General features: G+C 44.8%; 2 protein-coding genes and 1 pseudogene across 2 annotated transcripts in view; 2 read left to right on the top strand and 1 right to left on the bottom strand.

The window, feature by feature from the left end:
• The window catches only part of LOC134984282 (gastrula zinc finger protein XlCGF26.1-like), a 265,738-nt pseudogene that overhangs the window by 34,346 nt on the left and 204,664 nt on the right, over positions 1 to 26,728 (top strand).
• Positions 1 to 26,728, bottom strand: part of LOC134984283 (zinc finger protein 271-like) — a 162,797-nt gene that overhangs the window by 81,882 nt on the left and 54,187 nt on the right. The window lies entirely within an intron of this gene.
• Positions 227 to 1,452, top strand: LOC134984281 (gastrula zinc finger protein XlCGF17.1-like; the record flags this gene model as incomplete). Its single annotated transcript, XM_063949905.1, has 1 exon — positions 227 to 1,452. A coding segment is annotated over one exon (1,032 nt), but the record flags the coding sequence as incomplete, so codon positions are not given.

Genomic DNA, 26,728 nt, shown 5'->3' with positions numbered 1-26,728 from the left:
CAGTAGACAGGATTCTCCAGGAGATAACCCCATTACCCCAATTATACATCCAGCTCTATCAGCTGATCCCTCTGATCCTGGGAAATGTTCTCCTGATCACTCTGATATTGGTGCATCTGTTACAGCTCTGACAGTAGATACAGTGTTTCCCTGTTCTACAGATGCAAGATGTTTTACACAGAACACAAAGCCTATTAACCCACACACAGGTAAGGTAGGTGAAAGGCCACTGATATGTCTGGAGTGTGAGAAATGTTTTACATACAAATCAGATCTTGTTAAACATCAGAGAAGTCACACAGGTGAGAAGCCATTTCCATGTTCTGAGTGTGGGAAATGTTTTACCTGCAAATCACATCTTGCTATACATCGACGAAGTCACACAGGTGAGAAGCCATTTCCATGTTCTGAGTGTGGGAAATGTTTTTCACTGAATTCATATCTTGTTATACATAACAGAAGTCACACAGGTGAGAAACCATTTTCTTGCTCTGAGTGTGGGAAATGTTTTACCTGCAAATCACATCTTGTTTCACATCAGCGAAGTCACACAGGTGAAAAGCCATTTCCATGTTCTGAGTGTGGGCAATGTTTTGCACACAAATCAGCTCTTGTTAGACATAACAGAAGTCACACAGGTGAGAAACCATTTTCTTGCTCTGAGTGTGGGAAATGTTTTACCTGCAAATCACATCTTGTTACACATCAGCAAAGTCACACTGGTGAAAGGCCATTTCCATGTTCTGAGTGTGGGAAATGTTTTACACGGAAATTACAACTTGTTAGACATCAGAAAAGTCACATAGATGAGAAGCCATTTCCTTGCTCTGAGTGTGGGAAATGTTTTACAAGGATATCAGATCTTGTTATACATAACAGAAGTCACACAGGTGAGAAGCCATTTTCTTGCTCTGTGTGTGGGAAATGTTTTACACAAAAATCACATCTTGTTATACATCAGCGAAGTCACACAGGTGAGAGGCCATTTCCATGTTCTGAGTGTGGGAAATGTTTTGCACACAAATCAGCTCTTGTTAGACATAACAGAAGTCACACAGGTGAGAAGCCATTTTCTTGCTCTGAGTGCAGGAAATGTTTTACACAGAAATCACAACTTGTTACACATCAGCAAAGTCACACAGGTGAGAAGCCATTTTCTTGTTCTGTGTGCGGGAAATGTTATACACAAAAATCAAATCTTGTTACACATCAGCAAAGTCACACAGGTGAGAGGTCATTTTCATACTCTGAGAAATAAATCAGCTCTTGTTGCACACAGTAGACATCACTCAGGTGAGGAACAATTTTAATCTTCTGGAGTATACTTATTTCCATGCGTTCTTCAAGTTTCTTATCCTCTCTCCTATGTTTTTTGCAATATACGTACTACCACTGGGTGAAATAATCAGATGTCATGCCATCATCTACCACTGCTATGCAGATGACCTATCTTTTGCTCCAGGTACTGAGAACCCAGTCCCAATCCTAAATGGTTGTCTAGCTGAGCTCCAGGTGTGGGTGATGCCAGTTGGCTGTGACTCAGTCCTGGTGAAACAGGTCTTTATGGTAGAAGCTCACCAACAAAGGACAGGGCTACAGCTCAGCTTTGCAAACCAACCAGACTTACACTTAGGGGTTCAGAGTTACATAATGCTGATCATGTTGCGGAATCTTGGTGTCCTGGATGGTGGAGTGACACTTTGTGGCAGATACTGATGTCTATCAGATCCTCATCTGAAGAACATAGCCAGACTCCAGCACGTAATTCCCTCAGAAGATCTACCTACAGTCATACATGTACTTGTAGCATCATGCGTAGACTACAGCAATGTCCTCTACCTGGGTCTCCCAGCAAAAGAATTGCACCGCTTGTAGCTTGTACAGAATGCAGCAGCCATGCTGTTACCTAACCAGCCCGTTCCTGTCACATAACACCCATTCTCTGCTCCCTTCACTGGCTGCCTGTAAGATGGTGACTATTACATAATCTTACTGACTCAGTCCACCATGACCAGGGTCCATGGCACCAGAAGCAGCTTCTGCCTCCTTACTGCCCTGCTTTCTTCCACCTGCAGATGAAGGACTGTTACCAGCAGTACTAAGAATCCCCAAACAGTGCGGAGATGTCAGGGGGGAGATGGGGTGGTGGCAGAAGTGGGGGTGGTGGGGTGGGTGACAGTTGGGGGGAGATGGTGTGGTTGCAGTAGTGGGGGGAGACAAGGCGGGTGGCAGTAATGGGGGAAGACAGCGCGGTGACAGTAGTTGGGGGAGACAGAACGGTGGCAGTAGTGGGGGGAGACGGGGCGGGTAGCAGTAGTGGGGGAAGACGGGGTGGGTGGCAGTTGGGGTAGATGGGGCGGTGGCAGTAGTTGGGGGAGATAAGGCAGTGACAGTAGGGGTGGAGATGACGGTGGCAGTTGGAGGGAGACAGGGTGGGTGGCAGGAGTGGAAGGAGACATGGTGGTGGCAGTAGTGGGGGGAGACAGGGTGGGTAGCAGTAGTGGGGGGGGGGGGCAGGGGTGGTGGCAGTAGTTGGGGGAGATAAGGCGGTGGCAGTAGTGGTGGAGATGGCGGTGGCAGTTGGGGGGAGACAGGGTGGGTGGCAGTAGTGGGAGAAAACAGGGTGGTAGGAGACAGGGCGGGTGGCAGTAGGGGGGGGGACAGGGCGGGTGGCAGTAGTGGGGGGAGACAGGGCGGGTGGCAGTAGTGGGGGGAGACAGGGCGGGTGGCAGTAGTGGGAGGAGACAGGGTGGGTGGCCGCAGTACAGTACCAGGGGCTGCTGGAGGCAGTAAAGAAGTGTATGGGTCCTGCACAGAACCAGTTGATAATTAGACTTAATGATGATTATGCTTCCTTATTTCTAATTAATCCCTTGTATGTGTTACTGTTATTTGCTGTGTCAGCCTTTATGTGTGTTCTGTGTAATAATCCTGAAAGTAGTGCTGCTACCGATCTCGTATCATTTGTAGTAACTTGGAAAAGATGAGATATGAGGTGCACTCTGGAAGCTTATAGGGCAGAGATTTTCAACCTTTTACAACTCACGGCACACTGAACAAGATTTAAATATTGCCAAGGCACTCAAATATAATGGCGATGCATGGTGCAGCTGCGTGTCCTAGGATGTCATGTCGCAGCTTCTCAGTAGGTAACGCCTGAGCCACATCTCAGAAAGCCAGAAGAGCCCAACACTGCCTGGGCCCAAAATTAGAATTGGCTCTGCAACCACTAAACCCACCAGTCTTGATCGTTCCAAGGTCACAGTAGCTGCAAAACACTGACGGGCCTGGCTGTGCTCCTATGGCGGCACACCTGGAGACTGCTCAGGGCACACTAGTCTGCCACGGCACAGTGGTTGAAAAACACTGTTATAGGGGGTTAATCAGAGATGATCGCAGATGTGACATCACGCAGCCCCTGGAAAATGGTCCTGGCCTGCCCGCGTTCACCCCTCAGGGATGCGGCCGCAATGTGTGTGTCTGCGCGGCCGCTGCGCATGTGCATTTTGTCACCACCACCAAACTGCTGTGGGCCGCTATTGCGGCTGGGTCTGAATGACCCCCATAGGGTTTTGGCTCTCCTGATATGTATCTGTTTTACTTACCTGCAATACTATAATGTAACTTGAATTGTTTCTGTGCTTTAAAGGATATTTTATCCATGTTGTGCAGAGTAAAGTATTTTTTAAGTTTAAAATATAGAGAAAAATCTGTGTATTAAAGATATGAAATAAAGTTGTTTAAAAACAAAAGATTTCCGTTGAGTCTTTTTATGTGTCTGTGTATTATCTTATTTCCAGATAATTGTCGCTATGGTGACAGAAACAATTTCCTGTTAATGTGTCACTTGTATTGTTACTTTTGTGTCTAGCGAGTGGGCTCGGAAATGTTATCCTTTTCCTCGCAGCCCCAGTTGCTGGAGAAAATGAAGGAGGAGCTGTTGGCGGGTCACGTTCCGCTTGAGTTGACAATTTTCTCACCAGCAGGTCTTTCCACCTCTGCAGACTTGTGTCCGGAAAGAGAGATACAACGTAGGCTTTAAACCTAGGATCGAGCACGGTGGCCAAAATGTAGTGCTATGATTTCAACAGACTGACCACCCTTGAATCCTGGCAAAGTGAATGAAGGGCTCCATCCACAAGTATTTCCAGGGAAGACGTTAAGTCTGAGGGACTATGCACAGGCCCAAATGATAATTGTTTTATGATCCTTCTATGTATGAACCAACCGATAGAGGGAATAATCCGAAAGTGTTAATACCAAAGATTAGCTAATCTGGTTGGAGGTGCGCCATTTAAGCAAATTGCAATGACTGGTTAGGGGGTTTAGAAAAAAACGCTAGTGGGCTTATATCTAAAGAAGCCTTAATGTGTGGCACACTCTTTTCTTTATGTTTCATGAATAACTTAAAACAACTTTTATTATTTTTATTAGAGAGAGATTTTTCAATATGCATGACATAAGGCAATTGATTGTCAGCCTGGAAAGACAAAAAATGAATGAAAGATATAAAAAAAAATAGGATTTTAATACCTACCGGTAAATCCTTTTCTCTTAGTTCGTAAAGAATGCTGGAATCACCATTAGAACCATGGGGTATAGACGGGATCCGCAGGAGACATGGGCACTTTAAGACTTTCAAAGGGTGTGAACTGGCTCCTCCCTCTATGACCCTCCTCCAGACTCCAGTTATAGGAACTGTGCCCAGGGAGACGGACATTTCGAGGAAAGGATTTATTGTTAAACCAATGGTGAGCATCTTACCAGCTCATACCTCAAGTATGCCGCAGAATGTGGCATTCAACAGAACGCAAGCCAATGGCGTGAATAATGTCAGAAACAGGCTGACCATAACCGTCACACAACATGTGTGCAACTACAACTAATAACTGCAGATACAGTACGCACTGGGACGGGCGCCCAGCATCCTCTACGGACTAAGAGAAAAGGATTTACCGGTAGGTATTAAAATCCTATTTTCTCATACGTCCCAGAGGATGCTGGGGTCACCATTAGAACCATGGGGTTATACCAAAGCTTTAGAACGGGCGGGAGAGTGCGGGTGACTCTGCAGCACCGATTGACCAACTTGAGGTCATCATCGGCCAAGGTATCAAACTCGTAAAACTTTGCAAAAGTGTTTGACCCTGACCAAGTAACTGCTCAGCAAAATTGCAATGACGAGACCCCCTGGCCAGCAGCCCAGGATGAGCCCACCTTTCTAGTAGAATGGGCCTTCACTGAATTCGGTAATGGCAAACCTGCCATGTAATGAGCATGCTGAATCGTACCACAGATCCAGTGCACAATGGGGGTCATTCCGAGTTGTTCGCTCGTTGCCGATTTTCGCTAAGCTGCAATTTTCTGCTAACTGCGCATGGTACGCACAGCGCATGCGCTTAGTAATTTAATTAAGAACTTAGTAGATTTACACAAGCTCGAGTGAAGCTTTTTCAACGCTTGAGTGATCGTAGTGTGACTGACAGGAAGTGGGTGTTTCTGGGCGACAACTCAGCATTTTCACGGCATTTGCAAAAAACCGCAGGCGTGCCAGGGAAAAACGCGGGAGTGGCTGGAGAAACGGGGGAGTGGCTGGCCGAATGCAGGGCGTGTTTGTGACGTCAAACCAGGAACTATACGGACTGAACTGATCACAATCTGTGAGTAGGTCCGGAGCTACTCAGAAACGGCAAAGAAATATGTAATAGCAATTCTGCTATCCTTTCATTCGCTATTCTGCTAAGCTAAGATACACTCCCAGAGGGCGGCGGCCTAGCGTGTGCAATACTGCTAAAGGCAGCTAACGAGCGAACAACTCGGAATGAGGGCCAATGGTCTGCTTGGAAACAGGACACCTAACTTGTTGGGAGTATACAGAACAAACAGAGTCTCTGTTTTCCCAAACGGAGCCGTTCTGGCGACATAAATCTTCAAAGTTCTGACCACATCCAGAAACTTTGACTCAACGAAGGCGCCAGTGGCCACAAGCACCACAATAGGTTGGTTCATGTGGGAAAAGGGAACCACCTTCGGCAGAAAATGTTGAGTTCTCAATTTTGCACTATCTTCATGGAAGATCAAACAAGGGCTCTTGTGAGACAAGGCCGCTAACTCAGACCTCCGCCTTGCAGATGTCAATGCCAACAGGATGTACACTTTCCAAATGAGGAACTACAACTCCAGCTTCCGTAAAGGTTCAAACTAATGTGATTAAAGGAATTGCAACACCACATTAAGATCCCATGGTGCCACTGGAGGCACAAATGTAGGTTGGATGTGCAACACGCCTTTCCCGAAAGTCTGAACTTCTGGAAGGGAGGCCAATTGTTTTTGAAAGAAAACCGATAAGGGTGAAATCTGTATTTTAATTGAGCACAACTTTAGGCCCGCATCCACACCTGCTTGTAGAAAATGGAGAAAACGTCCTGGCTGAAACTCTTTCGTAGGAGCCTTCTTGGATTCACACCAAGAAACATATTTTCTCCAAATACGGTGGTAATGTTTAGACGTTACCCCTTTTCTAGCCTGAATAAGTGTGGGAATGACTTCACTGGGAATACTCTTATGGCTAGGATTTGGCGTTCAACCGCCATGCCGTCAAACACAGCCGCGGTAAGCCTTGATACACACCTGGCCCCTGCTGTAACAGGTCCTAGCCCGGAGGAAGAAGCCATGGATCTCCTATGAGTAATTCCTGTAGATCTGGATACCAAGCCCTCCTTGGCCAGTCTGGGACAATGAGGATTGCTCAAATCTTTGTTTTTCTTATGATCTTTAGAACTTTTGGATTGAGAGGAAGTGGAGGGAATACATACACCTCACGGTGTCACCAGTGCATCCACTGCCATTGCTTGAGGGTCTCTTGACCTGGAACCATATCTCTGAAGCTTCAAGTTGAGACGAGATGCCATCATGTCTACTTGAGGAACTCCCCAATGACTTGTCACCCCTGTGAAGACTTCTTGGTGGAGGCCCCACTCTCCTGGATGGAGATCGTGTTTGCTGAGGAAATCTGCTTCCCAGACGTCCACTTCTGGAATGAAGATCGCTGACAGAGCGCCTATACGCTTTTCCTCCCAGCTCTGTGTTTCGTTCCGTCCTGACGGCGTTTACACGCTACTGCTGTTACATCGTCCGACTGGATCAGTACGGGTAGATCTTGAAGAAAATGTGTAGAAGGCAGTTGTAAATGGCTCTCAACTCCAGAATGTTTATGTGGAGACAAGTTTCCTGACTTGACCATTCTTTGGAAGTTTTCCCCCCGTGTGTCTGCTTCCCAGTCTCGGAGGCTTGCATCCGTGGTCACTAGGGCCCAGTCCTGGATCCTGAACCTGCACCTCACTAGGAGGTGAGAGTTGTGCAGCCACCACAGGAGTGAGATTCTGGTCTTGGAAAACAGGATTATCCTCCAGAGCATGTGTAGGTGGGATCCGGACTCCTAACAGGTCCCAATGGAATACACTGGCATGGAACCTGCTAAACTGTAAGACCTCGCAGGCCGCAACCATCATTCCCAGCAATCGTATACATTGATGGATAGACATACTTGCAGGTTTCCAAATTTATTTAACTAGTCTCTGGATCTCCAGAGCCCTTTCCACTGAAAGAAAACCTCTGTAGTTCTGTGTCCAGTATCATGTCCAGAAAGGACAATCGGTATCAAGTATGACTTTGGGAAGTTCATGACCCAACCCTGTAGTTGAAGAACTGTCAGGGACAGTACAATGTTCTGCACCAACCTGGCCTTGGAACACTCCTTTATTAGGAGATCTACCAAGTACGAGAGAATAGTGACTCCTTGCTTGCGAAGGAGAACCATCATTTTCTGCATTACCTTGGTGAGAATTCTCGGAGCCGTGGATAGACCAAACGGCAACTTCTAAAATTGGTAATGACAATACTGAATTGAAAATCTCAGGCAATCCTTGGAGGATAAATGTGAACATGTAAGTAGGCATCCATTATGTCTATCCAGACTGGAGATTACTGCCTACAGAGATTCCATCCTGAATTTGAATTACTTCAGGTAGAAAATGAAAAATGTTTGATATAGGATCGGTCTGACTGAGCCATCCGGCTTTGGAGCCACAAAAAGGGTTGAATAAAAAAAAACACTCCCTGTTGGAACAGGGGAATCAGGGTAATGACCTGATCCTGACTCAATTTTGAATGGCTGCGCTTACTACCTCCCTGTCTGGGAGAGAAACTAGTAAGGCCGATTTGAAATCGGTGTGGAGAAACGCCTTGAACTCCAGTTCGCATCTGTGGGACACTATTTGTAAAACCCACGGGTCCAGGCCAGAATGAACCCAGAACTGACTGAAAAATGCCAGGCACTCCCCCACTGGGGCGGACTCTCGCAAAGGAGTCCCAGCGTCATGCAGTAGATTTGGCAGGAGCAGGAGATGATTTCTGCTCCTGTGATCCTGAAGAGGTGGACCTCTTCCCCTACCTCTATATGCAAAGAAAGGGAAACCTTTTACTTCTTTCGTACCACATGGGCTGATTTTTTATTTTGTGGAGGGACAAAGGGCAGAAAAAACAACTCACCTGTGGCAGCTGCCCACCAAATCATCCAGGACACTACCAAACAAGGTCTCCCCTCGAGTACGGGAGAGACTCCATAATCTATTTTGGAAGCAGGAAGCGCCATACACTGGTGAATTCTCTGTCACGGCTCCACGCATGGATGTCGTAGCATACTATATATGATCTAACGTCAGGAGAAACTCATCCCTAGCTAGCGTCAATACTGGATGATAAGTTATCAGAGCACTTTGCAATAGCCCTACTCATTCACGCACATGCAATGTAGTCCTGAGTAATGTCTAATGGGTTGTATAAGTAAATATTAATATATACTCCAACGTGCGGTCTGTCGGCTCGTTAAGGACATGTCTAAAAAGGGCACGCTGTCTGCCGTAATGTGTAAAAAGGGCACGCTGTCTGCTGTAATGTGTAAAAAGAGGAATCTGTTCGCTGCAAGGTGTAAAAGGGTCTCTACCTGGTGTAGTGGTGCTACTGTGCGGCGTAATTTGAATAATGGAGACTACTGTGTTGGTATTATTTTGTGGCCACACCCCTTCCCCACAAAGCCACGCCACTATGTATTTTTGCACGCGCCTACGGCGCGCACTGCCCCTGGGGTGGTCTTGGATGGGGGGGGGGGGCCCAAAGCATTTTGTCGCACCTAGGCCCACCGCTTGCTTGTTCCGCCACTGGTACCTCGCAGAAAGAGATTTAACAAAGGTAAGTTCTTACCATAAATCTCGTTATCTTCATTTCCTGTGCTATTTAATTGCTATATGGTATACGGTCTGATATTCTTTCCACTGTTACTTTTCATAATACCTTTCTAGAATGTTTGGGTGTTCAGGCAAAGCATGGCTGATTCGTCTAACACCCTGTTGCCCTTATAACTGTGTTGGTAGAACCTACATTGGATATCAGGCCATGTTCTTGGCCTTTACCTCCTTTGGATACATTGAGATTTGATATTTCTTTGTACAATTGTTACTATGATGACTAGATTTTGCACTCTCGTATGGCTACTTGGGGTAGTCGGTGGGTTTCCCTTTTAGGCCCGACCGCCACCTTTTTCTACCTTTCTGTCACGGTTCCCAAGTGATGGAATCGCTAGCTCCTTTATGGACGCTATTTCTATTTGTCTCCCATTTTTGTTCCCTATTTTATTTTTTCTGCTTGATAGATTTGAAGTAAGCACACGCCCTACAGACTCTATTGGACTTTACACAGATGATCCTAGATGTTTCATACCATGATCTGATCTCTATCACAGTGAAGTTTTTAAGTCTTAATGTAAAAGGTCTTAATTCACCTCGTTAGAGACGTCTTTCACTAAAATATTTCGCTGACCAGAAGGCGGCGGTGGTAGCCACTCAGGAATCACATGTTCCATTGCACTCTCCCCCTCAGTTTACCAATAACTACCCAGCATGCTCTATCTCCTGTGGTGTAGCCATCCTTTCTAATAGATCCTGTCACTTTCACCTGGACAGCAAGTGGGTGGATTGCAATGGTAGCTATTGGATTCTAGTTGGGAAATTCATTATAAATATGTCCCCCTCACTTCTCTCTATGGCCCTAATGCCACACAGCCCTGATTACTTATGTATTGTTTTTATCAAAAGCTACAAGAAATTGCACTTCTCCTTATGGGAGATGTTACTCTTGCTCCAGACCCTCATCTTGATAGATCCACCACTACTGATGAACAGACCAGTAATGCCGCCCGTTCCGTAGCTTCCTCATGCTCCCTTTATTAGCTGAATCTGACCTCTATAACACTTGGAGAATTAGATACAAGAAATTGCACTTCTCCTTATGGGAGATGTTACTCTTGCTCCAGACCCTCATCTTGATAGATCCTCCACCACTGATGAACAGACCAGTAATGCCGCCCGTTCCTCAGCTTCCTCATGCTCCCTTTATTAGCTGAATCTGACCTCTATAACACTTGGAGAATTAGACATCCAGGTGTGCGTGATTACATTTATTACTCTGCTGTACACAGGTCATATTAGAGAATAGACCTTCTTCTAGGTCATTACAATTGATCCCTCGCATTGATCTATTTCTGTATGGGGTGATATTTGTAAATACTTTTTAGATGCCATTTTGTCCATGTGTATCTCCAGTTTGTATATGTATAATCTCATTGCTCTATATATGTACATGTTATTAGGATTAGTGCTTTAGACACCAGTTAGAAACATAGATCCACAGTTGTCTTTCACTTTTGACCTATTGTGAAGGACATAGTGAGTGGGAAGAGTATACACAGGTTTTAGGCTGGCTGATTATAATAGATATATGTTCCTATTATCAGTATCTCAGATGGAAACTGTCTGGTAAGATGTTTGGGGTATTGTGTTCATAAGTAGGTGAAAGGGGACAGTTGTCCAGGATAAGATAAATGATGTTATACTGAAGGACTACTGTACCCAGCATCACAGCCCCTGAATGTAATATCTGGTAAGACAATGTTAGCGTATCCTTGCAGGGTATAAAGCCTAGAGACTTACACATAGCAGGTCAGTTCTGATTGGAGTTAGGTCTGTCTGCAGCGGATATAGACTTCTATAAACCCACCTCAGTTTAATAAAGAGGTACCCTGAGGGCGACTGAACTATGGCCCTCATTCCGAGTCGTTCGCTCGGTAAATTTCATTGCATCGCTTTGGGGCTTAACCACACATTTGCGCAAATATGTGTAACGAAGATCTCTGAATTCTATTATCATGTGGGATTTATTTCTGGTTACTGTTATCCATTCAGTGTGCTGGGGAAACAATTGCTTTTTTTCTTGCTCAGAAATACCCCTTCCTTTCGAGCACCTGAATGATATCACTAAGCTAATTGAGCATTTACCAATCTATATATCCACAGGATAACATTGGGATGTCCTAAAGCAAATTTAGTGGTGGGGAGGCTCCTGATTGGCAGGAGAATCCTTCGCCTGAATTCAGCATTCTGAGGTATCAAAGGCATAATGTATAATGAATGTGTTAATGGAAGACCATGTGGCTGCCTTACATATCTGTTTAGCTGAAGCACCACGTTGTGCTGCCCATGATGGACCTACCTTACGTGTAGGGTGAACAGAGATATTAGCCGGAATAGGGAGTTCAGCTTGAGAATATGCTTCTGAAATCGTCATCTGAAGCCACCTCGCCAGTGTCTGCTTGTCAGCAGTCCATCCTCTCTTGTAAAATCCATAGAGAACAGAGAGTGTCTGTCTTTCTGATGGCACTGATATGATCCACGTAGATCCTTAAGGCACGAACTATGTCCAATTATACATATTCCACAGAAAGGTCCGGCCCTTGGAAGGCTGGGACAACAATTTCTTCGTTAAGGTGGAATTTAGACTCCACCGTAGCAAGATAACAAGATTTGGTTCTAAGAACCGCTTATCTGGATGAAAAATCAGAAAAGGAGCGACATAATAATGCCCCTCAATCTGACACTCTTCTAGCTGAAGCAACAACCAGTAGAAAGAGAGCTTTAGCTGTCCACCATTTATGATCCACCTGCTGTAGTGGTTCAAATGGAGCAACTTGAAGTGCCTTTAGGACTAAACTTAAATCCCAAGGCACTGCAGGGTGGTTGGATGTGAAGCGTTTCCTGGAAGAAAGTGCAAACATCCTGTAGGTTAGCAATTTTCTTTTGGAACCATACAGACAATGCTGACACCTGAACTCTCAAGGAAGCCACATGTGGTCCTTTGTCCATTCCTGCCTGAAGGAATGTTAGGACTCTGGAAACTCTGAAAGACCTAGGGTAAAATTTCCGGTCACTGCACCACTGAATATAGACTTGCCATATTCGTTGATAAATACGAGCTGAGGATGGTTTCCTTGCTTTAAGCATTGTTTGAATTAGCAGTTGTGAGAATCCTCTTGCTTTCAGAATGGAAGTCTCAAGAGCCACGCCGTCAAAGACAGTTGATCCAGGTGCTTGTAATAGCAAGGACCCTGAGACAGCAGATCTGGACGTTGATGGAGTAGAAATGGAGCATCCATCGATACCCTCTGCAGATCTGTGTACCAATGTCTTCTGTGCCAAGCCGGAGCTATTAGTATCACGGCGCCCTTTTCCTGTTTTGCATTTCGCATCATCCTGGGTAACAGGGCGATCAGTGGAAACACATAGGCCAGACGAAATTCCCATCTCACTGACATCCACAAAGGTTGTCCTGGGATCCTTTGTTCTTGACCCGTACGCGTGAACTTTGTTGTTCTGACGGGATGGCATGGCATGAGATCTATCTTCAGTAACTCCCACTTGTCTACCAGAGTGTGGAAGAACTCGGGGTGTAAAGCCCATTCAAAAGTAGGGAATAGTTTACACCTGCGCTGGACAATGAAGGCAGCAATCAAGAATCTCTTCCAGTGTTATCAAGACGGGAAACAACAGGGAATACAATGCAATAGAGGGGGATACTTAATGCGCCTGTCAAAGTCGGAAAATATTGTAATACATTCCCCATGTACTAACCACACACACATGCCCGCTGCACATGCACTTGTTCCGCCATGCGTGCACATATTCGCAATTTGCGTATTATCGCTCCCGCGGACCTGCGCGTGGTAGGGGTATTTACGGCGGAGTTTGTGAGCGCATAGAGGGTTATCGGAACATTACATATTTAACCCAAATAGTGCACATTGTACACATGGCCCCCTGCACCACATCAGAAAGAAATAGCTGTTTAAAATGGTTACTGAACAAAGGGATTCACCTTTACAGGATAGGAGGGGACAGAACAAGGTTACAAGGTGGTGTTTGGTAATCAGCTGTAGGGTATTTTAAGGGAAACATTCTGGTGTTGGTTTGAGGAAGATCACATGTTCCTGAGGATAGTTAGATGCAGAAGCAGAATATAGGTTTAAACTGTATTTACTGTATATTATGTATGCGGGGGGAATCCAGAGGAGACCACCCACAAGAAGCAGTTAAGATAGACATCGCCCACCTTTTCAAATCAACCTATGACCTCTCCTGTAATGAAAAGATACATCTCTGTGTCCAATAGACAAAGGGATTACAGTGACCATTGTATTGTTTTGGATGAAGTGAATAAAGAGAGCTTGCAGCAGGCTTGGTCACACAAGACTCTGAACGCTATCTGTATGACCAGCGGAGGACCAGCCGGGTTGTGCTTGCGAACAATTCTCACATATGTACATTCTCTGTAGCCATTATTCTGTTTAGATTTATCTTGTTAGCCTGTAGTGTATAATCTGCATTGTTATCCCCTTTTTCTAATTAATCCACTGTGGCCTCAGAACCCAGCAGTTTCCAACATATCGGTGTGGTGATCTCATTTCTCTGCTAAGGTTTAAAGTGTCTTATATTGCCAAACTGCATAAAGGTTTTAACGTGTATTGGTAAAGTGTACGCACTGCGAGTACTTTGTACCGTCAGCGCTGCACGAGGTTTAAAGTGTATCATCATTGCAGTACTTTGCTGCATAAGGTTTAAAGTATAAACGTATCATTGCATTGTATCACTAACAAGGTTTAAAGTTTATCAATTAAGTGTGTGCGCACGGTGTGTACTCTGTACTCCCGGTGCAGCGTTTTGTACGCTAAGTCCGTATAAGCTACGGGACTCTGTACGCAAATAGCGTACACAGTACGCAGTGTGTGTATCAAGTCTAGCGGTCGCAGCAGCTCTATGGTAAAAGTGTATTTAAAAGGTATAGCTTTGTGTTTAAAGATAATTATTGACATTATCAATTGGCGGCTCTCATGGGATATCACGTTCTTAATGATGCACTGTACATTGCAAACGCGGCTGTAATTGACCAGCTAATGATGGACGCATCGCAAAATGCTGACGATAAAACATCCACGTTAATGTATTGTTGTGGTATCAGTAAGATGCTGATATGAAATTTAAGGGACAATTCGTTTCTCATAATATTTAAGATGCTAAAATTTATTTTTATTGTTGCAAAACAAGATTCAAGGGTCATATTGTGTTTGATTCAGATTGGATTGTTTATCTGTTTAAGCAGGTTTAAAAGTATATTTAAAAGTTTGCATAGCTTTGATATAGTACTATTTTTAACTCAAGCCTAAAATAACTTCAGGGGCTTGCATGGTGTGTGATTTATTTGTGACAAAGGAAGTCGCATGGTCTGTCCTCCATTTTGGACTAACCACATGGCTTGTCCACCATTTTGTGTAACCCTCAGGGATGTGGAAGGGGGAGGAGCAGCAGCCATTTTGGGAAGGTCATTTTTTCTAAATGGCTGATTTTCAGTCTGCTCAGGAATAATCAGCCATCCCTGGTCAAAAATAAATCACCATTTATGAGTTACCAATGCATTTATTTAACCCAATGCCATAGTCAATTACAAATAGTTTCAGATGGGGCTATTGAAAAGTTAATAGTAAGATGAATACCTGATGCAAGAATTACACACAGATTAAAAAAAAAGTTTTCTTTTCTTTACCTCTAGGATTCAGTTAACTCTGCTTGCTATAAGATAGCCATTGCAACGCAAATTAACCTGTGTAACTGCTTTTTCCTAGCAGTGAAAAACCACCTTTACAGACAGCCAAAAGCACATAGCATTCATATGCAAATTAGAAGCACTTAATGGGTAAATGAGTCTCAGGAAACCAGTGAATGGTACATATATATAATATTATAATTATGTGTGTGTTTATATCAATGTATGTTCTGCAAGATAGCTATCCAATATGAATCATACCATTGGAATTCTTGATTACTAGATTCATTTAGACCTGTATTTTGTACTCTGTATACCTGCTCGCATTATTGCCATAAGCATTGATTACTAGATCCATTTCGACCCATGCTTAGAAATTTGTTGCCATTTAGTTAAAGATATAGAATTAATATTTAAGGAAGTACGTGTAAGACACACATGCAGCCTGGCCTAGTTATAAAGGTTTATACAGAAGAAACTGTGTGTGGTGTTAAGTAAATGATTATAGGTAAATATTGCTTACATTTATAAAAGTGTGGTATTTGTATTACTGCGGACGTACGGTCTTTGTACACGTGTCTTGGACAACGTATGGGACTGCGTACGCAACGTAAAGGCATACGCACATGGCGTGTACATGTACGACCGCTAAGTACAAATCACACAATAGCATTGTTTGGTTTAGGCGCGAAACGGTAACCATGCGATAATAGCACAAATTGCTCAGCGTCCAAGATTTAGTTTAAATAAAATCCTTTTACTGCATTTACCTCTGGGAAAGGCTATCAGTCAACAGGAAAATATATTTTTCTTATCAGAAAACTATAGAGTGTTAGTGTGGGCTGAAAAAGGTATGACTGTATTGAACCTCGCTTGGTGAACTTGGTGAAACTTGGTGAACGTAGTAAGCACGGTCTAGGTGAACACGTGCAACGGAGTGTGATTTTTAAAGGTTTTTTTCGTGGTATTACACTCCGGCTGTTTTGGAGCACAGTGTGTAGACTCCATTGATCCTACCACTTATAGATAGCAAGTGTCTATGAGTGGTACGATTGGACCACACGATTGTGTGAGCAATACGCGGCGCAACGTGATACGAAGGTTTGCATATTTGTGCGTAAATCTTGTCATCATACGCAGTGTGTGAAGCACATACAAGCATGATTTGTGTAAAATAAAGGTTTAGGGAGTTTTCGCTGGTCTCTCAGGAAAATCTCCCGGGGCAGATACTCACTGGGTACGGTAAGTTACTCCTAAAGGCCCAGGGGATATAGGCCGAAGTAGGGCCTGCAACGGCTACACGTGTCTGCTAAAAAGGGCGGATCCGTGATACTCGGAGCAGAAGAAGTTTAGTGAAGAACTTTAAGGATTTCCACCATAGACTACTGTGTTTGGAGCATTTTAGGCAGTTTTCCAGTGTTAAAAAGGTCCATAATGGAAGCCCAGTGCACAACACAGGGACGTTCCTCAGACAGGGTTCAGGCAGCAGAGATGAGACCCAGCGGGTCAGCTCGGTTAGTAATGTGGGGGAAGTATGGTCCCCACACTGAGACCTTTTGTGATGAATGGACACGAATGACTGTGGGGGATAAAGCATCATTTCCTGGGATAGGTAGTTTTAATCCAGAGGTGTTGCAGAATTTAAGGATTAGGATATGTCTGTTAAAATCCCGAAAAGAAAGGATCAGACACTCAAACTGTTTACATTTATGGCAACAAGAGGGTGATATACAGAGGGAACTAGCTTACACAGCCGGTTCCAAACCTAGCAGGAAACTGATGGCAACCGCACCATCACCACCACCGTATATTACAGGAGAGAAAGTGGCTACAGACAATGGCATACTAATATATGATAAGAGTGAACTTGATAAATGTATTAATGCTAACCCGTGCAAGTTGTATCCCATCTTAAACTTCCCTCAGGACTGCGAGCAAGAAGATGAGCCCAGCACGATATCAGCACTCTCTCTCTAGCAGCCACCATACAAGACACCCAAGTGGGCACGGCCCAACCAGTAAGAGCAATAGCAAAGGGCCCTAGCGGAGGGACAGGTGAGGTCGTGTCCACAGGTAAGTATGGTACTGTACATTATGCAGAGACAATAGCACCTCACATTGTAGAGTCAACTAAAATGTACATCATAGGGAGGTAGCTGTGTCAGTATTAATGGATGGATTAAAAGAAACGTTGAGAACAAGGGTACAAACCACTCAACCTAATTGGAGAGGTATCTCGGTGGCTGCATTAAGAGAGTCCGCTATCGAGCACGATCGGAACATCATTAAACACAGGGAGTCACAGCGGGATAAGCTGATGACAGTAAGTATAAAAGCCCTGACAACAAAGCCACAGCAGCCGAAACCCCAGACCCCTGATGGTAAGTCGTAAGTAGTAAAATGTTATAACTGCCAGAAGGAAGGACATTACGCACGAAACTGTAGTTATAAAAGCACACATAAGATATACCGACCCCCTAGACAAGAAAATGAGCAAAGTTATGATACACGTAATTGGGATCAGGGATCACATAGGAAAAATTTGGGGCCGCACCTGTAGTCTGCAGCCAGTGAAGTTGATTGCTAGCCTTGGAAGTGAACCTGAGGTCACAGTTGATGTAGTTGGTAGATCATTCCTTGTAGATACAGTAGCGGCCAGGTAAACTCTGTGATTTATCTTCAAAAGTTTCCTCTTCATCTCTGACGTTCACCGACAGATTTACAGCTCAAACGACACATGTCTACTCGGTCTTTTCAGAGGTCTGCCCAAAACCCAGTATATCTCACCAGCATCATTGTGCCTGTCCATGCACAGAGGGTGGAGAGTGGAAATACTGGTGAAGGGAGACTGTGCAGAGATACCGATAGACATGATGGTGTGACAGCCTGATGGTGAACGGAAATCTGACAATATTTCTTTTTATTATTCTCTCTCTTTCATTTTTCACGGATGGTTTACTTCACACAACCGATAATACACAACAGTTAAACACATTGTAATGCAAGATTTATGTTCCCTACAGAAAGGTCGCTGACTCAGAGAGAAAATCGTATAACTGGAGTGTCTGTTCCGGGAAGGCTGAGAGACAGTACTGTTGAGACGGCACCTGAGCAATGAGATCAATAAGAACAGAGGCAATGGACTTTCTCCAAGAGACTGCATTCTGGGTTTTCCTGTTGACCCTGTTGTTGACCAGAGCGGTCTGTTTCGGTGAGAGTACCAGAGAGGTCGGAAAGGATCTGGAATGGGTTCTGATGGCAAGGACGGATTTGTAGAATTCCAAGAGCAACACATCCATAGAGCAAAGGCGAGTATCAGAAAACGATCTGGTAGTCATGAAACTAGGAGGCACTGTGAAGGGTTATTGGCTGAGGAAAATTGTATTTGTAGGAATTGTGAAAACATAGTTGAGGACGGGTGCATCCAGAGATGTCAATCCAGCCTTAATATCAACATGGACCGTCATCCATTGAGTGACTATCACTCACTAGTGGGTAAGGTTTTAAACCAAACAGAATGCTGGGTGTGCTCACAAGTACCTTAAGGTCAGAGCAAGTCAGGACCAGTACCGTACCCTTTAACAATAGATGAGGTACTTGAATTACGGGGTGGGAGACCGGTGGACAAGAAATTTAATATTTCTAAGCCCCCTAGTCTGAAGCTCCACCAATATCATGTGGATAGATCCTTAGTGTGTTTCAACATTTCCAATTCCCGAAAGCCGGGAAATTGGGAAGTGACATGGAATAACCAAACCATGGCATTTTCGCACACAGAGCTGATAGGACACCCGTAGACTCTGAACTTATATGCCAGATAGCCAACAGTGGAATGTATTTCCGGTATAGGTACACTCTAGGAAGTAAGACCATGTGGGTTGGAGAAGTATCACCAGGGTACTGTGCGCATATCATACAGCCTGATACGTGTACTGAACAGATGAGAGAGATAGGGATAGGATTTTTCACTTGGAAAGTTTGCAATATGGCAATGTCATATTCTGTCCCATATGTTCTCCCCGATGATGCTTATTTCATATGTGGGAGGAAGGCTTATAAGTGGCTTGCCCCAAACTCTGAGGGATTGTGTTACATTGGAAGAGTGTTGCCAGAGGTTATGACCATAACCTATAATAAGATGATAGACGTTCACCGCAGTGCTCAAGCTCCTTATACTCATACTCACTATGAACACATCGTTAAGAGACACCTCATGGATAGGACAGAGCATGCAGCCTCTGATTTGATCCACAAATCCACCGAAATTCAATTCCTACTCGTGTTAGACATCACCCGTACCGCATGAGGAATTATAAATTATAGGTATATCCATGCGCTAGCAAATGTAATGGATAATATCACCGAGATGTATGATGACACCTTCAGGGAGTTGCAAACTTACAAAACGGAACTGATCCAGCACAGGATGGTCCTCAATTATATCACAGCGGTGACAAGCGGGTACTGTGTCACTTTCAATAAAAATTGTAAATCAAGGAAAAACACAGCGCTGTTTCTAACAAACCACAGGGATATAGTCCCAGCTTCCTCCACGTTAGGAATGACACTTTGCCACGTCAAAATAGATAAAAAACGTTTATCCTTTATTCCAAGACATCCGTTAAAAAGTTTCTGTTTCGCGGACACAGGTCAATCTCAGCAGAAGCACGGTGCAAGAGTGGGTTTTAGATTAGAACATTGGAGCTCACCAGACCCTCAGGACGCATTTCGTATTTGCGGTGCCGCTTACAGCAGGGTTTGCTCACCCGCAGTTGTTATCCAGCCTCCGCTAGCCGTCCTTCGGTCACGGACTCTCCAGGCGCTGCAGCCGCCTCCACACTCCTCCGCTCTCCCCCGCTAGACGCTCCCTGCTCCACACTTATTTCAGACCAGGTTCACCTTGCGCTTCTGACGCGTTTCTACCCTCTGCGGGTCTTTTTCGAGGCACAGGTGAAACTGGTCAGATTGCAAATTATATACCCTCCCTAAAAGTCTGGTTTACTCATAATACAGATTCCAGGGATACAGGGTTTCCTTAAAGGTACAAACACATCATTCTTTAAATCCATATAAAACATATACAAATCTTTACAGGAACCATTTTATTTCAAAACTTCCATTAAGGCCCCTCGGCTGCAAAGTTTTTAATTCATGTATCCACATCTCCTTTCTTGCTAAAGCTGCAGCCACATTATTTCTCCTCCAATTCCCTTTCACGTGGTCAATAATTTTGCAGCTAACTATGCTATCAACGGAACTGCCACTAATTAAGGAAACAGCTGCAGTAATTTGAAAGCGCCCCATACGGAGGACAATAACGTGTTTTTAGACTGTCACTTTAGCAACTCAGTATGGTGTGAAGTGCTGCACGTATATTACAAACAGCACTGATGACCCAACCGAGGTCATAGATCAAAAGATGGATGGATATCTTACAGTTGAAGTGGGAGTTCCGAAGGAGACACAACCTTACCCTTACTGCTGTGAATAATGAACTGACCAGCTGGGTCTCATGGTTGAACCCACGCAATTGGTTCTCAGGTTTAGGAAAATGGGCTCAAAATGTTATTGTGAGTGTAGGAAAGTTTCTCCTTTGTATCCTGGGAGTTGTCATAATGATTGGCTTGATATTTAGGTGTGTTCGAGTTTTAACGCGGCGCAAGCACGGTACCAAAGTGATGAGTTTAAGGAGCGGGGGCATTGTTACAACAACTGATTTAATTTATGACCCATCAATAGAGACAATGTTGTGATAAGACGTGATTCCACGATCCGTTTCTTTCACCCGTTTCTCCTTTGTTTTCCCTCAGCGAAAATACATCCATCCAGAAAAGACATTTGATGAACACTTAATACAAAGATACATCCATCCAGAAAAGACGGTTGATGAACACTTAAAACAAAGGTACATCCATCCGGAAAAGACTTTTAATGGACACTCTAAAGACTTCAATGGACACTCACAGCAAAGATACACCCACACGGACAAGACTTCAATCAACACCAAAGAACAACTGCACAAATTATTATGTGAATGTATTTGTGGTACATGTCCTATCTTCATCTCTACAACCTTCAGGTAGTATCACACATAGTCGACAGGTGATATCCATATATCAGCATTCACATATGTTTCCCCTCCATGTATCATCAACTAAATGTGCACCCCATTTGTTGGAACAAGAAGCCGAAAAGAGCTCGGTAGTGTTTGTTGGCCCATTTACAGACCCTTAATAAGGGATAAGAAGGATTTAATGTATACTTCGCAAAACACCTCGAAGCTTATCTAGAACATATACAGCACGATGATACATGCACCTCAGACAAGGATTTTATACATACATGCTTTTACTATCCCACAAGGTCATACATTTCCCACCTACCCCTCTCCCCCTACCGTCCAATTATCTGTAGATAATTTGTTTTTGTTTTTTAATCCAACCATCTTTAGATATTGTATTGTATATTTTTCTGTTTAATGTTTAGATAGTGGCAGTTATTGTTGACTGCCAAATGGTGGACTGTCAAAGTCGAAAAATATTGTAATGCATTCCCCATGTACTAACCACACACCCATGCCCGCTCCGCATGCACTTGTTCCGCCATGCGTATTATCGCTTCCGCGGACCTGCGCGTGGTAGAGGTATTTACGGCGGAGTTTGTGAGCGCATAGAGGGTTATCAGAACATTACATATTTAACCCAAATAGTGCACATTGTACACATAGCCCCCTGCACCACATCAGAAAGAAATAGCTGTTTAAAATGGTTACTGAAAAAAAGGGATTCACCTTTTACAGGATAGGAGGGGACATAACAAGGTTACAAGGTGGTGTTTGGTAATCAGCTGTAGGGTGTTTTAAGGGAAACATTCTGGTGTTGGTTTGAGGAAGATCGCATGCTCCTGAGGATAGTTAGATGCAGAATATAGGTTTAAACTGTATTTTACTGTATATTATGTATGCGGGGGGAATCCAGAGGAGACCACCCCCAAGAAGCAGTTAAGATAGACATCGCCCACCTTTTCAAATCAACCTATGACCTCTCCTGTAATCAAAAGATACATCTCTGTGTCCAATAGACAAAGGGATTACAGTGACCATTGTATTGTTTTGGATGAAGTGAATAAAGAGAGCTTGCAGCAGGCTTGGTCAAACAAGACTCTGAACGCTATCTGTATGACCAGCGGAGGACCGGCCGGGTTGCGCTTGCGAACAATTCTCACGTATGTACATTCTCTGTAGCCATTATTCTGTTTAGATTTATCTTGTTAGCCTGTAGTGTATAATCTGCATTGTTATCCCCTTTTTCTAATTAATCCACTGTGGCCTCAGAACCCAGCAGTTTCCAACATATCGGTGTGGTGTCCACATTTCTCTGCTAAGGTTTAAAGTGTCTTATATTGCCAAACTGCATAAAGGTTTTAACGTGTATTGGTAAAGTGTACGCACTGCGAGTACTTTGTACCGTCAGCGCTGCACGAGGTTTAAAGTGTATCATCATTGCAGTACTTTGCTGCATAAGGTTTAAAGTATAAACGTATCATTGCATTGTATCACTAACAAGGTTTAAAGTTTATCAATTAAGTGTGTGTGCACGGTGTGTACTCTGTACTCCTGGTGCGGCATTTTGTACGCTAAGTCCGTATAAACTACGGGACTCTGTACGCAAATAGCGTACACAGTACGTAGCGTGTGTATCAAGTCTAGCGGTCGCAGCTGCTCTATGGTAAAAGTGCATTTAAAGGTATAACTTTGTGTTTAATGATAATTATTGACATTATCACGCCAAACAAAGAAGGGTACCAGATACTTATAATACGAAATGTCCTTGTACGATGTTCACTGTTTCCGTTTCTTATTTCTTTATAATTCACGAATATACAGTCTCTTCCCAATGGATGACCATATGTGAATAGAAAACATAGAAAGAAATTCCAATGTGTAGTAGACTCCTCAAATGTCAAATTAATAATGGGGAATGGAGATAAAACCAGCAGAAATCTTTTACTTTGTGAACATGAAATGGATATTACGGGACCACCAGAAACGTGAGACGGTCAGAGAAGATTGATGCTCACTCTTAAGCTTACATCAGACAGCAAATTCCATGCTTATAAAGGTATCGTTGCTTCATATATTCAAAATCTTTCACACTTAAAAGATCAGGAGAATATCACGCTTACACGTGTGCTTACTTGAGACAAGTTGTATATGGTCATGTAGCAGTTTCTTTATCTCCCCCACACGGTCAAGGATATTCCCACAGGTCAACGTCCATGAATTTAAAAATAAAAAATACCAATGTGTAGTATTTCTTTATAAAATATAGTATAAAATGTGGGTGCAGGCAGTGGCGGATTTAGGGGGGGGGCACCAAGGCACGTGCCCCCCCCTGTCATTTTTAGTGCAGAATGACATCAGTTTCGTCCCCTGCTGTTAGGAGGGACACGGAGGGCGCAGTGCGCGCCTCTCCTGTGTCCCTCCTGGGTCTCCGGTGGCCGCTGGTCTCATAAAGGAAGTGCCGTTCGTGAGCACTTCCTTTATTACAGTGACCCACGGCCGCCGGAGACACAGGAGGGACACAGGGAGGCGCGCACTGCGCCCTCCGTGTCCCTCCTAACAGCAGGGGAGCGGGGGGAGCATCGGCGGCGGAGGAAGAGGGGGGGGACGCACTGGGGGGTTATATCTGGCACTGGGGGCATATTTGGCAGGGGGGGAGAATATCTGGCACTGGGGACATATATGGCACTGGGGGGAATATCTGGCACTGGGGGCATATCTGGCACTGGGGGGGGATATCTGGCACTGGGGGCATATTTGGCAGGGAGGGGGGGGAGAATATCTGGCACTGGGGACATATATGGCACTGGGGGGAATATCTGGCACTGGGGGGAATATCTGGCACTGGGGGCATATGTGGCACTGGGGGGGGATATGTGGTACTGGGGGGAATAACTGGCAGGGGAGGGATATCTGGCACTGGGGGGAATAACTGGCAGGGGAGGGATATCTGGCACTGGGGCATTGTCTGGCACTGGGGGCATATGTGGCACTGGGGGGGGAATATCTGGCACTGGGGCATATGTGGCACTGGGGGCATATATAGCACTGGGGGGGCGATATCTGGCACTGGGGGCATATGTGGCACTGTCTGGGAATATCTGGCACTGGGGGTATATGTGTACCTGGCACATGGGGGGGGGCTATATTTGGCACTGGGGGCATGTGAGTACCTGGCACCGTGGGGGAATATCTGGCACTGGGGACATATGTGGCACTGGGAGCACAGCCCTAGCAACAAGGACTACCTCCTAGCAACGAGCATGACACCCAGTGCATGAAACCCCTGGCAACGAGCATGACACCCAGTGCATGAAACCCCTGGCAACGACCATGACACCCAGTGCATGAAACCCCTGGCAACGAGCATGACACCCTGAGCATGAAAACCCCTGACACCGTGCATGGAACCAAGAGCATGAAACCCCTGGCAACGAGCATGACACCCAGTGCATGAAACCCCTGACAACGAGCAGGTATTTGAAAAGTAATTAGAAGCCTTACTGTAGGACTTAATGTGTAATGGGCATTACGGTGTGTGGCATAATGTATCACGGACATTGCGGTGTGTGTCATAATGTGTCACAGGCATTACGGTGTATGGTATACTATATCACGGGCATTGTGGTATAATGTCTCAAGGTCATTGCAGTGTGTGGCATAATGTATAACGGGCATTGCGATTCCTGTCATAATGTGTCACAGGCATTACGGTGTGTGGCATAATGTGTCGGGGGCATTATGGTGTGTGCATATTGTGTCATGTGCATTATTGTGTGTGGAATAATGTCTAAGGGCCATTGCAGTATGTGGAATGATGTATACTGGGCATTACTATAAGGAGGAAAAATGACAAATAATGTAAGGGGCATGAATCAGGATTATTTTTCTTTCCTGTGGTGGCCAACGTCTGGGCGTGCAGGTTGCAAAACTGGGGTATAAGGTAGTCTTTTCCTGCAATACCACGCCCATTCCAACTAATAGGCCCTACTCACTCGGCGATTCGCCGCCGAGGTGCCCGACGGCCGATACGGCCGACGAGCAACCCGGCGGCGGGGGGGCAGTGACGGGGGGAGTGAAGTTTCTTCACTCCCCCCGTCACCCGGCTGCATTGAAGTGCAGGCTAATATGGACGAGATCGTCCATATTGGCCTGCATGCACAGCCGACGGGAGATCAGCGATGAACGAGCGCGGGGACACGCATCGTTCATCGCTGTAGTCTCCACACTGAAAGATATGAACGAGTTCTCGTTCATTTATGAACGAGATCGTTCATATCTTTCAAAAAATCGCTAGGTGTGTAGGGCCTATAAGCCACGCCCATTCCAACGAAGCCACGTCCCTAATGGTGCACCCCATGTAATTTTTTTCTGGATCCGCCCCTGGGTGCAGGTGAGACAGAACCCCCACTCCGTGAGCACACAGTGTGTGTAACAGGACCACCCGAGGTGTGCAAAGGATATCATTCTATAAATGCTCACTCTCAAGTTTATACAGCCATATCTCTCAGGCTTTACAAAAGATTAGTTCTTTATAGGCTGATAAGGTAACTAGCCAGGCTTACACATAAGCTTACTTGAAACTGATGTTGTAAATTCCCGTAGCGGTTTCTTTTCCACACAGGTAATGTAGCTCCCAAAAAAACAACCATATAGTGATAAAATTGGTATTTAATGGGTACAAATATATAAAACACACAGGCACACCAAAATGGCCTGACTTGGGTCAATGGAAACAAAATCACAGCTGAGCGGATAAAGGCCCTCATTCCGAGTTGTTCGCTCGCAAGGCGATTTTAGCAGAGTTACACACGCTAAGCCGCCGCCTACTGGGAGTGAATCTAAACTTCTTAAATGTGCGACCGATGTATGCGCATTATTGCGATCACAAACGAGTTAGCAGTTTTAGAGTAGCTTCAGACTTACTCTGCCTGTGCGATCAGTTCAGTGCTTTTCGGTCCCGGCTGACGTCATAAACACACCCAGCGTTCGCCCAAGCACTCCCACCGTTTCTCCGGACACGCCTGCGTTTTTTCCGGAAACGGTAGCGTTTCCAGCCACACGCCCCTAAAACGCCGTACATCCGCCCAGTAACACCCATTTCCTGTCAATCACAATGCGTTCTCCGGAGCGACGAAAAAGCCGTGAGTAAAAATACTTTCTTCTTAGTAAAGTTACTTGGCGCATGCGCAGTGCGAACATTACGCATGCGCACTAAGAGAATTCTCACTGCGATGCGATGAAAATCTCCGAGCGAACAACTCGGAATGAGGACCAAAGAACAAAAAGGGCCCATGTATTCTCACCACTCTGCTGGATGCCACAAGTACAGGTCTGGGTATCCAAACAACCACCCCACCAACGCGTTTCGACTGCTTTAGTCTTCCTCAGGGTGATGGTGTGTGTCAGATCCCAGAGCCATCTATTTAAACTCTGTATAGTCCCGCCCACTCCTAATTCAATTAGGCAGATACATATATTACTTTGGAAAATGAGGATAATCCATAAACTAAATGTAAATTTTGACCATTGAAGCTTGGGGGGGTCATTCAGAGTTGTTCGCTCGCAAGCTGATTTTTGCAGTTTTGCTCACGCTAAGCCGCCGCCTACTGGGAGTGAATCTTAGCTTCTTAAAATTGCGAACAACGGATTCGCAATATTGCGATTAAACACCTCGTAGCA

Source organism: Pseudophryne corroboree (assembly GCF_028390025.1).
Source record: "Pseudophryne corroboree isolate aPseCor3 chromosome 3 unlocalized genomic scaffold, aPseCor3.hap2 SUPER_3_unloc_47, whole genome shotgun sequence".
Lineage (NCBI taxonomy): Eukaryota > Metazoa > Chordata > Amphibia > Anura > Myobatrachidae > Pseudophryne > Pseudophryne corroboree.
The sequence above is the reverse complement of the archived record's forward strand: the minus strand, read 5'-3'. Positions and strand labels throughout refer to the sequence as shown.